Below are 18327 nucleotides of genomic sequence, written 5' to 3'. Positions count from 1 at the left end.
TAAATCTTTCCTGGCATCGTTGGAGGAGCCCAATTTAGATCTTCTTCATCATTCAAGTTAGGAGGGACTTTTGGAACAAAGTTGTTTGATTGATCCACTTGTGCCTCAAAATTCTCACTTTCTTCTTTAAAAGCATTCAAGCATTAAAAATCATTTTCAAAAAAGGGATGATGCTTAGGATAAGCCTTGAAAGTTTGATTTTTTTTAATTCCTTTCTTCTTATGTTTCCTTTTGACGAGAGTGAATCCTTTATTGTTTTCTCCTTTCTCTAGAGGAGGCGATGGAGTTGAGGAGGTTTCAAAAGCTAACTATTTTGGACAACGTTTCACAAAGTGTCCATACTTTTGCCATATATTATAGCTGAAAGGAACCTATTCCTAATCTAGAGCCTAAAGATGAGACCACCCATCCAAATTGAGTTGAATTCCATCGGGGAGGCCTTTGGAGAAATCCATTTCACCACAAATTCGGGGGCACAATAATTATTCTTGTGTTCCATATCATAGGTAATATATTTTCCCATCTTACCACCTATTCCCTTAAAATTTTCTTCACCCTAGTAAAGGAGAGGGAAAAAGGGTAATCTCATGCACACACGTGTAAATGAAATTTCCATCAATGGATTAAATTCCAGATACCAATCAATGATATAAACAAAGCTCTGGTGCCCGTGAAATAGGGACCTAATTTGTATATTTGGTCTATATCTTCCTATTTTTCAAAGAGCAATAGATAATATCATTTAAGCCATAGAAGATGTTCCTAGGATCATAATTCTCCCAGTTTTTAAATACCCAGTCTTTAACAACTTCAAGACTTGATCACAAAATAGTGGACTTTCCTAGTAACCCTTTTTTGCTTAAAGAATACCACATTCTGTTTTTTTGAGAAGAGAAACCCTAGATCCAAAGATGGATTTGATTATGCTTTCTTCAGAAATTTATTTAGGGTGCTCATTGTACCTACATGAAGCACACATCCAAGAAAACAACCCAAAAGCCATCATAACGGTCACTAAATGGCAAGGAACTTATAGCAACAAAAAATTCATATCTTTGCGTAGACTACATTCGATCTACACTTCAACATGATAGATCTAAGCTCCCTTGAAAATAGGATTTGTGAAAAACTAGTTAAATGAGCTCATATATGAGACCAAGATGGAAGCGAAGGTGCTAAACAGCTTATATCTTCCATATAGTAATTTTTTTCCATAATTAGAGTATTTTAATACTTGCTATGTAATGAAATACTATCTCCCTCATATTTTTTCTTCTCTTAATTTATTTTCATCTAATCTTCCCTTAATTGTTAATATTTTCATCTACTTTTCTGGAAAATATTTTTAGATTCATCTTCAATAGGATCCAAATCCAAGTGTTAATAAACACTTACCATTCAGTCCACCTTAATCATGGAGATCAAAGGCCCTCAAAATATAGTTTTGGGAATGCAGAATGCAGAGATGCAGAGTTTTCAGAGTAAGTTCATTGTGCTGAGTGTGAAAGACCTTTCCACTCCAGACAATGAACTTTCTTTGAAGTTTGAACCAGACATAGGCTATATGCATTATCAGATCACACCATCTTTTGATCGGCGATATCTTCTTTCTCTTTGTATTATGTGTCTTTTAAATTGAGTGTTGGACCGATAAGATTCTAAACTTTTCTTTTTTGTATTAATGTGTTCGATCATGGATGAAATCTTGACGCTAAAATCTAAACTTTTGGAGTTGCATTATGTCTATCACTATTTTTGCATTGCCTTATCAATTAATTAGAAATAGATATAAAAACTATACTAGATTATATATATTAATCTTATTTAATTTATATTATTTATTTTTTAAATAAAATGCACATCCAAAAAGAACTTACTTAATACATTTCTTATTTTCAAAAATAATATAAAAATAAATTCATCACTTAATTCTTCATAAACACATGAAATAAAATCTATAATATTTATAAAAGCAAACTAACCACAACCTCATACTCTATATTTTATATAAATTAATAAATATTCAAACAAACCACCAAAATATGAAAGTAATTACACAAATCAATATTAAAAATAAAAAATTTAAAACTAATTTTATTATAGTTACCAACATAATGTATATCATCACACAACATAGAAGACCAAGTATTCCACCAAAATATTCCATTTCCAATAAATAGATTTAACAAGGGAGGTTGCGAAGCAGCAAGTCCCTCCCGCTGACTGAAGAGAAAACATAAGCAATTGAAACAAAAGTAGCCCTTTTTGCGGATTGACACATCAGCATATTTGTCTCACGTAAGTGCTGTATAGATAGGCTTAGTTACAGCATGGAGTACGTGGTAAATCAGAGTTAACGAGCAGCTTGGTTCAACTCCATAATATTATAAGTTGGCTATGTTCTAGGAGTAAAGTGAACAAGGAGATCAAATCGGTTCAGCAATGCTCGGAACTAGCGTAATGACATGCTCCTCTTTGCATTGAGTCCAACTTTATTCTGCAACGAAAGGGAAATATTGATTTCATTAATTTAGGCTAAACCACAGCGAAATATTCCCACTCACAACAGACTTAAAAAAAATCATCATCAAAGCCACAATTTTGACAACAGGTGAAGCTCACCTCCTCACCCCCTCCGGGTTGTAGATATGTGAGTCCAAGTTTGGCGTAATACTAGTTGTAGTCTAAGAGTTTTCACTACAGCTAACTAGAACTAGTATTGAACTACAAAATTGAACAATCAGGACTAAAAGTTGAACAACTGAATGAAAGTTGTAATAGGAAGATCATCATTAAGATTAGGAATAGGAAGTAGTCTAATATATAATATAGAATTGAACATAATGAATAGAACCAGGGGTTAGTAACTGGGAAGTATAATATTTAGAGATTTCAACTTATTCCAACAATTTCAGTTTCAATTGTTATTTTGGAAACTATATTTCATTGTTTAATGTTGTTGTTTTCTTTGTACGTTAAATGATTAATGCATTAGAACAGACAATCGAATCAATCAGACAGTCAATCAATCGAATAATTAGCACCAGATAGAAATAAAAAAATCATTTTTCCCATGAGTCCATCCCATCCCATGCCAACCAAGTCGAGCCTTGGATCTCATTGTGATCCACCACGTTCTAAGGCCTTACACATTCCAAGAGCTTTAACAAGTCTGCTCAGAATTTGCTGGCAATGAGAAAAACAAAACATCAGTCAATAATACACGTTTCCTTTAAATTGACACTTTCATTGTATGTGCCATGCTCGATCAACATGTAATACATGTGTGGTTCTCCATGTTCGATGTTAAAAAACAATTAATCGAACAACTTTATATTATTTAATTTATTTAAACATTAAATAAATTTTTGGCCCATCTCGTGACCACTTGTCTAGCCTAGTATAACAATTGTCATGCATGTTCAACAAGGTTGGTTTCAAATTATTTTAAGATCGTCCACCAATTATGATATTAATTTGCAGAAGCATAAGAAGCAATTGACTCAATTCTAGCAAAATATTAAAGCTAAATAAGAAGGAACTTTCAGATTTATAGAACCTCCTTTCTTTAGGGCCAGCCTACTTCATGAATGAATTGCAATTAGACAGGTAGCACCAGTCCTTGGATCGTGGCACCAGAGGTTCATGCACTCACTGAGAATAGTTCGATGGAGCAGAATGGAAAGTCGCTCCTTACTGATGCAGGTGCAGAGTGTGCAAGTGGTAATGGTTTCTTTGACCCCATCCACGCCCTGAGCGATGCTGCATAAGACCTTGAAGGTGAGAGAAGCCTCAAGAGTACATATATACATGTTGGTTTGGCTAAAAACATAGAGAAACATCAGAAGAGAAGCTCTGGCAATGGTCTGGTCAATTCCTATCCCAGTACTGGACCCAGGGCCGACAATGCAAATTCTGAAACTACCTTGCCTAGTTCCTCTGCCATTTATGATAAACCGATGGAAAAATATGATGAAAATGTATGGCTAAGAGATAACTGCTAGGAATATGATCATGCATAATAACAAAATTCGTCAGATATAGGACAGGGCCAGGACGAGGATTTCAGGGCTCAACCAGCATGCGATGCAGAGTATTTTTCGTCTCCAATCCCCGAGAAAGGAATTGAGTGGATGACTCCTAAGGAACAAACAATCGAAAGCCCCTTACAAGATAAGGGTAGCACTAATACTGTCTGGTCTATTCCTGTCCCAGTACTGAACCAATTGACTTGATCACAATAATGGAGCCACGCAGGAATGACGAACATAAAGCCAATAATATAAATTCTGAAACTGCCTCACTTGATTCATCTCCAGTCCTTGAGAAAGAAATTGTGCATACGACTCCAGAGGTTAAACAGACCATCGAAATCCCAACTGAAGAAGATCCTGAGTTCGCAACCATCAGAGAATCGTTCTATGATTTTGAAGCTCTTGATAATATGTAGAGATCCGATGTAGGTCAAGAGGATGACTCTCACACAATAATGGAGCCACCTAGGAATGATGAACATAAAGCCAATAATGCAAATTCTGAAATTTCCTCGCCTGATTAATCTCCAGCCCCTGAGAAATCAATTGTGCAAACAACTCCAGAGGTTGAACAGACCATCAAAACTCCAATTGAACAAGATCCAAGCAGGTATGGTTGAATGTGGGATCGATTTCTAGCTTACAACTTCTGAGAACAATTTTTGTTAGCTAGCCAGTTAGCTTGTTCTTCTATAGGAATGTAAGCTAGAGCCAGTAACAGAGGTAGTAGAAAAATGTATCTCATCATTGGATTCAACCACCGAAGGGTCATTGTTGGTGGATGCAAAGACTACCATCATAAGCATGATAACCAGTCCAACTCCTTAGAACAACCAGATGTTGAGGTAATTATATTCTTTGTTTCTAAACTAGCTTCTGTAATTATTATATTATGTTTCTAAACTAGCTTCAATCTAGCTCCTACCAAAATAATAAACAAGAATGAGTATGTTTTCTTGGGGGATCGCCGAGTGCGGGGCAGATTGAGATTTGATTTGGTAATCAAAGTTCCCTCATGCGCTCAAGCCGTAATTATTTTTTACTTCTTCTATTCTCTTTTACTAAACTAGTTTTTGTACTTATTCTATTCTGTTTCTAAACTAGCTTAGAAAAACCAGATGACAAATAACTAGAAGAATTGATCTTACTATGATCTCGCAAAGCCAAAGGCTAGAATAATTGTAAGATATTCTTAGGATATGCAACAACGACTGTACCTAGAATTGGAATTGGAATTGTAGGTCCTGGAATTGGAACTAGAATTGGAATTAGAATTGTAGATCTACACTGGAACTAGAATTGGAACAAGAATTGTAGGTTTGCACATCACCAACTGGGACTACAAAACTACAGAACAAATGAGGCAATAATCCATTTTATTAATAGGATGAGTTAGAAGGGCAACAAGACTTATGTGCTAGCCACCAAGGAAAATTTTAAGGATGGAAAATTTTCTTGAAGTTTAAAAACATTGGCGAATCTCACTAATCCCTAATATGCAAACTATAAATTTTTTAATGATATATTTGCAAAATTATTCAAATTTATAATGATTTTATATATAGTCTCTATATAATGTTGGCGATTTTTAAGATAAAATAATTTTATATTCTAAAATTTGGGCGAATCGTCTTTTATAAAAATTGGAAATTGGCAAATCATTTTTTGGAAAAATCATGGGAAATTAGCCCACTGGGCGAACATTAGCCCCTAAAAGTTTCCATGCTAGCCACCAAGGTGTTACAAAATAACCAGATGGCAGTGTCAAAGTACCAGATGGTAGTGTCACGAAGACAACAAGCAATTAACCAAATTTAATATTGCATTCAGTACCTCCCATAGCATTTAATGCTTCGAACTAATAAAAACATTACTTTAACACTTTCAAAATGAAAATAAAATGTAAACGAAACCGATGAATATGAATGAATATAGTATATAGTTTAGCCTCCCTGCCTCAGGAAAAGGCCAAATAAGATGGCAAACAAGGTTGCATTAGCTAACTATTTAAAAAGTTTGGTTACTCCCGCTATAACCATCTTAAATTAATATCATAGCAGCTTAAACTAATGTCATAGCAACGCATTTCGATTACTATAGTCCCTGGCCATTTCCAGATGGCAGGGACTAATAAGATCAAGAATTTTTTATATAAGTAATGTTATTAACCCCTTTATTAAAGTATAATATAAATGATGGTAAAAGCTTGAATTTTCTCATTATAAACTAAAATTACACAAATAATACTAAAGATAAGCCTATGTTACATGCACTTTAATATATTTATTTACTTCGAATTTAAATCCAAATCCAAGCAGTTCGCTCATACCAACATGCAAGCATTTATCCGTATTAGAAAACCTAAAATGTAATATTTTTTTAAAATATGTTTGAATATTTCTAATGGTTGAAAGTATGGTGTAGACTAATACAAGGGAGGCTTTTCAAAACTTTAGCAAATGTAAAATGAAGTGGACTCTTCATATTAAGTTTATAAAGTAGAATCCAGTGGACAAATTTCTAACCAGCATAACTAAAGGTGAGTCTACCATATTACTTACTTAAGAAAGGACACCTTTAACTAAGGACACACTTAACTAATTTATACATAAGGAAATATATACAAAAAGTGACTGAAAAATGAGAGATATGGAGAATATTATTTTTAGAGAGGGAACAATTATAAACTACACAAATTACCCGATTATTTACATCAACTATGAACATGTAGAAGACTATATAGTAGAGTAAAAATAAAATATAAACTGAAGCTTTTAGTTTCCTTCCTCCTTGAGAACTGAGACAACTTTCTGAAGAACACTAGTCAATGATAATGATTGGCGAGCACAGGAATTTGGATGAATAATGTTAAAAGGCATAGCATTGATACTTTCTGCTTCTTCCTAGTTATTATTTGAATTAGTGTTTGATTCTTATTATTTGAATTAGTGTTTGAATCAAACACTATAGTTTTTAGTTATCATTTGAATTAGTGTTTGAATCAAAAAATATAAAACGTTTTACTCGACTTAATCTAATCTCAATATCATCAAGATTATATATATTTTTTTGGTCAACAAAGAGTTTGTAGGTTTTGAATTGTTTATCACAAATAACTATGTTAAACATGTTGAGTGTACCAGAGAAGGACGGCTCTCAATTGGGTGATTCACTAGGGTACCAGGCTTTTTTAGAGTTTGTGTGCTATGGATGGTAGCAAAGGGGGGAGCTCCACTCCCTCCTACAAGCAGGCTATGGCCAACAGGGGTAAAAATACATTGGAGAATAATAGAGGTCCTTCAGAAGGAAGGAAGAAAAATAGCGAAGAGGATCAAGACAACACTAAATTATGGGATAATAAAACACTAAGGACAATGAGGAAGAAGATAACGAATAGGGCATAAAAGACAAAGCACAAAAGGGACCATGCAAACCCAAAGCTGTGGTTACACCCAGAGTGGTCTTAAATGACCCTGCGTTGCAGACACATAGGGACCACATGTAGACTTATGCAATCATCTGCAAATTCATGGGTTTATGGCCCACTGAAAAAGCTTTACAAATGTGGATAAGATACCACCGGAAACTGAAAGGAAGCATTGACCTTCATCTGGGGTCAAAGGGTTTCTTTACTCTGGTGTTTGCTAATAGTGAAGATAAGGACAAAGCGTTTGAAGGAGGGCCCTACTTTTTTGCTGCAACAGACCTTTATATGCGATCGTGGATTATGAATTTTGTTTCAGAACATGAGACTTTTATTTCGGTCCTGGTCTGGGTAAGACTCTATTCTCTACCTCTGGATTACTGGTCAATGGAATCCTTATCTACCATAGGAAATAAGCTAGGATGTTTTTTCAAAGCTTCTGAGGCCACTAGAAGGGGAAAGTACACTTCCTTTGGTAGAATATGTGTGGAGATGGATCTATCTGGAGCTCTACCGGATGAGGTAATCTTGGAAGTATTTGATGAAGAGTGGGTTCAAATAGTAGATTATGAACATATACCATTCAGATGCCGCAAAATTCCATGAGCATGAGCACCTAGTGAGAGATTGCCCTCTCTGTAAAATAGAAAATAGGAACAAAGATGACACTATGAAAGATATTGAAAGCTTTCACGAAGTGGCACATAAAGAAAAAGGAAGCAAAAGAGGGCCAAAGACACAAAAATCAAGAGGACAACAAACCAGTTGGAATAGGTTCCATGTTCTTGAAGAGGAAGAAGGGGTTACAAAATCAGATCAAACAGAAGAAGTTAATCGAGTGGAGAAGGGGATAGCAGAAGATAATGATCAAGCACAAGATAATATTAAATAGAAAGAAACTATGATGAATGAAACAGAGTTGGAGATGGACCATGAAATGACCTAGAGTGAGATGGAAATGGAGGACCATGAACTACAGGAAATACTTGAGAAAGAGAACCTAGATCTGGAAGGTTTCTTGGATCAAGGAACCAGGGAAGGTGTAGATTCGTTACCACCAGAGGAGTTTAGCAGAGTTCAGCAGTTGTTTTAAAGGAAAACTCAGACCAAAGGAATGCAGGGGCAAAGAAGCAAGGAAAGACTGGGCAGTGAAGGTGTGAAAATGATAAAAAGCAGACCAAGATGAGCACCCAGAATCCCAGGAAAGAAAAGAGGCAGAAAAAAGCAAAATGAGCTTTTGATGGAATGTGGAAAGCTAATGATAGATTCAAGTAAGATGAAAGACCTAACCAGCTACTCCTTTACAAATCTTTAATTATGAAGTTTACTTCTTGGAATATTAAGGGTCCAGGTAGTAAAATAAAACAAAGAATACTAAATAATAAAATGAAACAAGTAGCGCTAGATGTAATCTTCATCCAGGAAACCAAATGTTCTATTCAAAAAACAAAAGAAATCCACAACAAATGGCTCAATAGGTTTGAGTTTCCGGAAGTCAAAGAAAAAAATACTACAGGAAGGGTTATTACTGTTTGGAATCCCTAAAAAATCGGCATAATAGATGTTGAAGCATCAAGAGATTATTTATCTCTGGTCATTCAGCCTATGGGGGACAAGGAAACCTACCTGCTAATGAATGTGTATGGTCCTCAAAGAATAGATGAGAAACTTAGGTTTCTAAATCCTTTGGAGGATCTCCAAAAAAGACATGCAGGATTACCATGGATTTTGGCGGGTGATTTTAACGTGATCAAGTCACTTTCGGAGAAAAAAGGGGGAAATATAATTACAAGTAAAGATTCAGTCACCTTTCAAACTTTCATAGATAACATGAAGCTAGTGGACATTGTAACAAGTAATGGTCTCTTTACATGGAACGACAAAAGAGGAGGTGAGTCTCATGTGGCCTCAAAATTAGACAGATTCATGATCTCAAAGGATCTTATGCTCATAGACAAGGAAATGATAACTAGAGTTATCCCGTTTGGAGGCTCAGATCACTGGTCGGTTCAACTGGAGGTGTAGGACATTGGAACCCCCAGGAATAGACCTTTTAAATTTGAGAACATATGGCTCTCCCACCCAAATTTCATTAGTAACATTGCAACATGGTGGTCAGAAGATTCGAATATTCAGGGCTCAAGAATGTTCCTTCTTCACAAAAGACTAAAACACATCAAGCTCAGGCTCAAAGACTAGAATAGAAAGGAATTTGGCAATATTTTTGAAGCTAACAAATCTGTTGAAGATAAAATGCAGGTACTCAATCAAGCCCTTATCACGGATGGCTTTGACAAAGACCAAAGTGATCAGGTTTCTAAATGCCATCAAGACTGGGAGAATTTATGTAAACAAGAGGAAATATATTAGAGACAAAAGTCTCATGTTCAATGGATAAAAGAAGGTGAGAGGAATAATAGATTTTTCCATAGATCCACGATTGCGAACAGAGCCCATAACAGGATTTCCTCGATCAAGGACAAGGATGGTAATATTCTTGATTCTCATAAGGAGATAGAAGCTGTGCTAGTTCAGCACTTCAGTGGTATTGCAAAAGAGACCATTTCAGATCGAGAATAGTCCATCAGGGATCTTACAAGACATATACCCAAGCTGGTCTCTAGTGAGGACAATTGTAACCTTAATAGGCTAGTGACTGCAGAGGAGGTCAGCGAAGTCCTTAAGGAAATACAGAATGGTAAGGTGTTAGGCCTTGATGGTTTCAATGTGGACTTTTCCAAAGCCTGCTAGAGTATAGTCAAACAAGATATTCTGAATGTAGTGGAAGATTCTAAGAGGAATAAGACCATTTTGAAAGCGCTCAAGACCTCCTTTATTTTCCTGACCCCTAAACATGACTTGGATCAAACTCCTAATAGGTTTATACCCATTGCTCTCTGTAATGTGGTTTATAAGATTATTTCTAAGGTGGTGGCCAATAGACTCAAGCCTCTCCTTCCCACTCTAGTTTCTGTGGAACAATCTGGTTATGTGGAAGGTAGACAAATTCTTGATAATATCATTCAAGCTCATGAAGTGGTGCACTCTCTAACCAACAATAGGAAGGCAGGAATGATTATGAAATTGGATATAGAAAAAAGCCTATGATAAGCTAAATGGGAACTATATTAGGAAAATTCTTATTACTTTTGGGTTTAATCACAACTAGGTTAGATGGGTCATGGCCATGGTTACTTCTGCCAGATTTTCTATTCTGGTTAATGGCTCTCCCTTGGAGATTTTTTTCCTTCAAGAGGCCTCAGACAAGGATATCCTCTCTCGCCTTTTATCTTCATCCTCATGATGGAAGGATTGGGTAGGTCTATCAAGCATGCAAAATATTTGGGTCAGATCAAAGGTCTCCAACTTTCAGATGATGGACAAGCCTTGACTCATCAATAATTTGTGGATGATACCATGCTGCAGGGAATCCCAACTACCAAAGAAGCTCTCGTGTATAAATAAATCATGTGGGACTTTGCCAAGGCTTCAGGTATGGAAGTTAATATTTCGAAATCAAATTTTTTTTTCTTTAATACTAATATAGCCATTTAGAGGAATATTTCCAAATTTTGGGCTTTCAAAGAGACATCCTTCTTTCAAAATATTTGAGAGTGCCACTAATTGATAAAACTTTTACACAAGAGCATTTGGGTGCTGGTGATCAACAAGATGCAGGACAAAATCAAGAAATGGACTATAAGATCTTTAAACTTGGCTGGAAGACTGGTCCTCACAAAATTGGTTCTTCAAGCAATCCCAGTCTTCATGCTATGAGCGATCCCAACTCCTAAAGAAGTCTTGCAACATTTCAGATCCATTCAAAGAGAATTTCTTTAGGGTAAGGGGGAGGAAAGAAAGAAATGGGCCTTGGTGGTTTGGGATAAAATCTGTAAACCTAAAAACCATGGGGGACTTGGATTGGATAATTTAGAAATTCTCAGCAAGGTTTTAGGGGAAAAATTATGGTGCCGCTAGGTCAAAGATCCAAACGCACAATGGGCTAGTATATGGAAAGGAAAATGTGCCAGATCTTGGCATTCGAATGATCACATAAGAATTTCTGGAAGCATTAAAGGCTCATAAGTCTAGAACAAGGCCTAGGAGAGCAGATGATTAGTACCAAAAAACAGCTTCTTGGAAATCAATGAAGGAAATTTGGCCTTGTTTTGGGAGGATAAATGGCAATAGGAACCCATACTATTATCAGAGGAATTTGTGGATCTAAAGAATGAGACAGATTCTAAAGGATTAATTAAGGTAAAAGATTTATGGGATCAAAGAAATAGAGCAGGAAAATGGAGAACCTGGAGGCACTTAGAGTACATGGAAGGCAACCCTTTGAAAGAAAACGCAGAAAAGCTTAGGAATTTGATGGAGCAAAGGAGAATATTAGTTACAGAGGGGAAAGACCAACTTAGATGGGGCAACAATAATGAGGGTTCCTTTCATCTTAATGAGGGAAAATGCTTACTCCTTGAGCTAGATTCCCAGGTACTGGACAGGATTTGGTTGAACCTATGGAGGCATCAAGGCTCGATGAAGATCAAACTTTTCATGTGGCTGGTCTATCATAAGAAAATCTTGACCTGGGAAATATTAGGAAGACAGGAGTGCAGGGGCCTTCCCAATGCCAACTCTGTGGTGAACAAGAGAAAACTATGTAGCATCTTCTTCGTAATTGTAGTTTTACCTCATTGTTGTGGGATTTGTTTGCTACCATATTGCAACAAACTGACAAAGACCAAAGGTGTATCATTAGCACACTTACCAAGTGGAGATACGTAATTTTTTAGAGTATGAATTTCTAGGCACGGGTTGGGCTCTCTTACTATGCTTTATAATATGGAATGTGTGGAAAGAAAGGAACAAAAGAATATTCAAGAATGAGAAAAGCACCCCCCATCGACTTTTTGAGCAGATCTTACACCAGATTAAGGAAATGGTTGGTACCACTATGTGGACCCCCCCTAAGAACCCTCCTTCAGTTGCAGAGTCGAGGATTCTTAGTCGATTGGGATTGTAGGGGCTCATCCCTCAGGACCTGGATAGGAATGTTGTTCAGATGGTCTCCGAACAAGATATATGGCTCCCTCCCCCTCAAGGTTTTTTAAAATTCAACATTGACGGGGCTTCAAAAGGCAACCTGGGAACTGCTGGTTTTAGAGGGGTGTTGAGGGATAAAAATGGCAGCATTCTTGTCATCTTTCACTGCAATTTAGGAAGAGCCACTAACAATATGGCAGAGCTCATGGCTATGGAATAGTGTCTTGATTTTCTGAAGCAGGATAACCACCAAAATGTGACTGTTGAAGCTGATTTTGAGATAATTATTAGTTTGGTCAAGAGAATCAGCTATGGCACAGTGCCAGAAAAACTCTACAAACACTAGAGGCTGACGCAGGTATTTCAAAGGATTCAAAAACACATCCAAAGCCTTCGCACGGTCAGGTTTAATCATGTGCGAAGATAAGCCAATAGATTGGAAGATATTATGGCCAATCAAGGAGTGATTTGTCCTGAGTGTAAGGTTAAAATGGAGTGGCAAGATATGCCTCAGGATAGATAAAAGACTATTTGTCATAACCAAGCTGAAGAGGATCAGAGTGTGTTTCAGCTCAAAGCTTGAGAGGTTGGTTCCAGATGACTAGGCTCCTTTTTTTTTCAACCCATCCCTTATTATAGCCCATGCGGAAGGCAATTCACTGTCAGTCTCTGCATCCTAGATAATTTTGGAGACAGAGGATTTAGTGGAAAAATGTGTGGAAGAATCGAGTTCGCAGATGATTGGCGGGAGGAATGCTATGGTCAAAGTGATCTAATGGAGTGGAATTAAGGTTTTTTCGGGGAAAAAGTCCCTCGGGTTTTCTCTCTATGGACACCATACCACTCTTGGAGCGGTTTTGATATATTGCAAGCATTCTAGGTGAAAAGTGGTTTTAAGGTTTCGGGAGCGATTCCATTCATCTATTGACACGTGGCCAAGGGGAGGGACCGAATACCTCCCTCATTGCGTGTTATTTTTCGGCCCACTTGACCCGTGCGATATGATTCTTGACCGTTGGATTAATCTAGGCAAATCGACAGTCAAGAATGAGTGATTGTCAGTGGATCCAGGGTTTAAGCGCTCAGCAGTTTGGCACCACGATTTTCTCCTTGGCCATTGGATCCGGGATGAGCAATTTTTCCCTGGTGGGAAACAACATCCTGAATACGATGAATATGTGGACCCGACTACCTTTTGGAATTTGTTTCCTTTTCTATTAGGACCCGTTTGTAAAAGGTTTTGTGGGCGCTTGGAGCAAGCTCTTTTTGGTTTACCTCTGATGATATTTGGGAGGAGGCTTGTAAGGTCTTAATTTTTCTGGATTTTGAATGGCCTGAGGTTTTGTTGGTTAGGTTTGAAGTCTCGGTGGACAACGCACTGCCCAGGACCCACAGGCCCTCGTGGGCCCTGTACTTTATGTAATTATTTTCCTTATTAATACTATAGAAGGCTCGACTCTTTCTAAATCAAAAAAAACTATGCTAAGCATGTTAAGCAATGTTTTCATTGGACGATGGTGAGTGATAGAGTGAAGAAATTGAATTCTTTCTCTCTGAAATTTTCATGGATCCAATACCCATTTAACACTTCTTCCACTTATCATTGAGTTAGAAAAATATTTAAGATATCTCAATCCTTAAGCTTCCAGAGTTAGAATTTCCTTTCTAACCTCAAGAAGAGGTAGAGTCAAAGAAATTCACAACTCATTCCCACCCATCTAAAAAAATAATGAATTAATGTTGGCCGAGCAACACCCCGTCCCACATATAGTCATTGGCAAAGATCCATGCAATGCCTACAAATAAATCACTTGCCTACAAGCACACGAAAATGAACTACAACCATACTATTATGATGACAAGAGTGTAGACTCAACAAGATGTAGAAGGATAGCTTAATTATTGGACATAAGGTTATTGGGGAGAAATATAGGGTAGGTAAGTGACATCCTTCGTAATTTCACTGTGGTAATTGGACCGCAATTGTGAAAATTTTGGAAGACCAAGGTTGGAAAAGTGGAAATCTAGTTTCAGAACCAAATTAAAAATAGGTCGGAATACTAAATACCACAAACAAGCACTGGACAATTAAATGAAACTCCAGAGACCCATAAAGGTGTCGGGGATAAGACAACCACATGTTAGAAGGACCCAGTTTTCAAACATTTAAATTGGGAGGACCTATACATGGCGGAGAAATTGCCCAGTTTCCATCGCCACTCGGAAAAACGTCCGGCTCCGGCCGTCGGAAATTCCTCCGCCCTCCGCCACCATCTGTGAGCTTCGCCACCCTTCACCATCTTTCCACATTAAAGTCCTGATTTGATTGGAGCTAATCTGGCAGAATTCGCGTCGCAGGGAGTTAATGCATGTTTCAATTTGAAATTTTGCCAACTACGTCTTAACCATTTAGAGAATGTACCTGCGCGTTCAGTACTAGTGCAATGAAGGCAACACCTTTACCATTGGTGAAGCGCGGAGAGTATGGAACACCCAGGGAGGAAAACTGAAAGAGGCATTTCGAATTCTGTAGGAGGAGGGCGTTGGAGTGGTGTGGTGTACGTACGACCGGGTGGTAGAGGAGTGTGTTATGGAGAAAGCATGGGAATAATTGAAATTCATCGAAGCCCACATGATCCGAACAGGATTCAATGCAGATACAATTTTAGCAACTAAGCTTTTAGGACTGTATTCCAAGTGCGAGAATTTGGTGGAAGCTCGCCAAGTGTTCGATGGAATGTTTGAACCGAATGTAGCCTCATGGACTGCTATGATCAGTGCTTACTCTGGGTATGGATATGGTGATAAGGCACTGTAGTTGTTTTATGAGATGCAGAACAAGGACTTGTATATAAGTGGCCACAACAAATAGCGTTCTGGAGTCTGGACTACAAAATTGTGATTACAGCAAGGCTGTAGAGCCCTTCTAAAGTTGGCTGCCATGTAAAAATCCAGTGAGAGTTGAAAGCATTCACTCAGTTTTCTGCATCTTTGAGTCATCAATCCCCTCATGTTGTGTATATATACAAAATGCAATGATTTCTAGATATATACAAAATGGGTATCTTGATGAAGCAGTGAAGTTTTTTCGAGGAATGACAGAACGAGATATTGTTTCGTGGAATACAATGGTTGTAGGTTATGTTTAGAGTGGGCATTTCTATGAGGCATTGACACTTTTTTAGGAACTGCAATCGACTGATATGAAGCCAGACTTCGACACATTTGCCAATGTGCTTCCAGCATGTGCCAATTTGGTAGCTCTGGGACATGGCAAGTTGGTCCACAATTGTATATTTAAAAATGGATTTCAACCTGATCATAATGATTTTGTGGGTAGTGCCCTCGTAGACATGTATTCTAAATGTGGTACTATAAAGGATGCACATTGGGTTTTTTGACAGAGTTCCTAGACGTGATGTGGTGTCATGGAATGCAATGACATTAGGATATGCAATGCATGGTCATGGCAGGAAGACCCTCTTACTATTTGAAGAAATGAAAGAGGTTGGGACCATGCTAGACAATGTAACCTTTGTTGGTGTCTTGTCTGCTTGCAGCCATGGAGGCTTGGTGAAGGATGGCTTGAAATATTTTCATTGCATGAGTCAGAATTATCACATGGAACTAGAGCTTGAGCACTATGTGTGCATGGTTGACCTCCTTGGTTGTGCTGGGCATCTGGATGACATGCAAGTCTTTATTGACAAAATGCCAATAAATCCTGGACCAGCTGTGTGGAGACGTTTAATAGGTTCCTGTAAGGTCCATAAGAATATAGAGCTAGGAGAATCTGTTGCACAACTACTTTTTGAGTTAGATCCTGAAAATGCGTCACCGTATGTGCAACTGGCAAACATCTATGCAGCGGCGGGTAGGTGGCATGATGCAGAAAATGTCTGGATAATGATGAAATATGGGGGAGTAAAAAATATGCTAGGATGCAGCTGGATTGAGGTAAATAACAGGGTTTATGTTTTCATGGCAGGAAACAGGTCAAACTTACAGATGCAGGACATTTTGTAGAGTTGGAAAGGTTATCTGGGTATATGAAAGAGGCAGTATATTCCCCGGACATAGAGTTTGTGTTGCATGATGTGGAAAAGGAGCAGAAGGAACATGTTCTCTTCCACCATAGTGAGAAGTTGGCCATTGTATTTGGGCTTATCAACACATATCATGGGACAACAATTAGAATTGTTAAAAACCTTCGAGTGTGTGGTGACTGTCATTCTACCACTAATTTCATTTCCAAGATTGCTTTATGATAAATCATTATGAGAGATACTAAACGTTTCCATCGTTTCAAGGACGGGCAGTGTTCCTGTGGGAATTTTTGGTGATATGCTACATAAAAATGGATTATACCCAAGGTGAAATAATGACAAACTTGTGTATATCTGCTCTGTGTTGCTAATGCACTTAATTTTTTCAAGAACCTCTGTGTCGAGAGATTCTATTTATTAATCTAAATCGGATAAATTACTTTCGAAAATGATACCTCATTCTAGAGTATATATGTTTGGTGGCAGGCCTTAACATCTTCAGAGAACGTTGTATTAAACAGTTCTTGAAGATTTGATTCTATTAGCTTTTAATATTTTAGTTTACTGTTTATAAATCTTTAGCACTCAAGTGGTAAATTTTTTAGTGTGCTAGTTCTTAGCATAAAATTATATGATATCTGTTTTGAATGCAAATATATGAACCCAGAAATTACTCAATGATAGATTGATCTTACTGAAAACAAAGGAATAAATGTAGCTAGGTCTGTAACAATAAATTCAACAATCTGTATCACGACAAATTCCAGTATACTGAGGAAATTCAACAATAGTAAAATAAGTACAGAAGATATATTTGGATTTCCAGTTATGCCTCCATTGCTCCCCGATACTCCTTGAGCCTTTTTTGATGGAGCAAGCCAGAGACATATTGTAAAAATTCCTTAAATGCAATTACTGGAGATTTATCTTTTAACTGTTAGCAGTTTGTCTGTCTTCTGAATTATTATTCAGCAAACAATGATAAATTCACAATTGCATTCTTCACAATAAAAATGCTGCGGAAATATAAAATACAGAACTAAGAAATAGATGCACACATACAAAAATTAACACTATTGTTTTTGGACAATTGTTCCTGGAAAAATTCCAAAGGGAAAACTAGTGTAGTAGATGAGGGTTTTATTAATTCTTCAGCAAATTCAAGAGTACAAAGATCTTCTTTCTAATCTAGCAAAGCTCCGGCAATATACCACTAACAAAAGAGTATGGAAGACACCCTTGTGTCCCTTTGAAACTAATCTAGTCTCTCCTAGCCTGCTTGCACTCTCCCTTGCCACTCACACTGAAGCCCAAAAATGTGCAATGCCTGGCTGAATAAAACCGTACAGCCCCAGAAATGCTTCTAGGTGAGACGTCTAGCTTCCCTCTGCCTCTAGAACCCACTCGCTTTGCCTTGGAACCCTGATTAGACAACTTGCAACTGAAACATGGCTCCTCCGGCAACTCGCACCGGGAAATCTGGCTAACTCGCACTACTGTATTCGGCCTCCTCTTTCTTGTGTCTTGGACACTGGAAAATACTAACGAAAATTCCTCCAAACTCCTGCTCTCAAATCTTTGTTGATCTCTCGCTCTGATCCTTTCCCTAGATTCAATTGTGCCCTTGTTGAGTATTGCAACTGGGTAAGTCAAACTGCTCAACTTACCAATTGTATCTATCTTCAAGCCCTTCGACATGCTCTTATAATCTCTTGTTGGAGTCTCAACGGCCATGATTACATCTCAACCAATGACCAAGATCATCTTGACTTCATCC

At 37.5% G+C, this 18327-nt stretch overlaps 1 protein-coding gene across 1 annotated transcript; it reads left to right on the top strand.

The window, feature by feature from the left end:
• Positions 1-15136: 15136 nt before the first annotated feature.
• Positions 15137-16772, top strand: LOC149155704 (pentatricopeptide repeat-containing protein At4g30700-like). The gene is made up of 4 exons (XM_089444502.1): positions 15137-15313; positions 15690-15781; positions 15909-16343; positions 16493-16772. Exons 1-4 carry the CDS (start codon positions 15137-15139, stop codon positions 16770-16772), a joined length of 984 nt encoding a protein of 327 aa, XP_089300628.1.
• Positions 16773-18327: the final 1555 nt, after the last annotated feature.

The sequence above is a fragment of the Pinus tabuliformis genome, chromosome 9 (genome assembly GCF_031772625.1).
Source record: "Pinus tabuliformis cultivar Carrire ecotype Pingquan chromosome 9, CPIR1, whole genome shotgun sequence".
Taxonomy (NCBI): domain Eukaryota; kingdom Viridiplantae; phylum Streptophyta; class Pinopsida; order Pinales; family Pinaceae; genus Pinus; species Pinus tabuliformis.
This window is presented reverse-complemented; position numbering and strand designations above follow the sequence as displayed.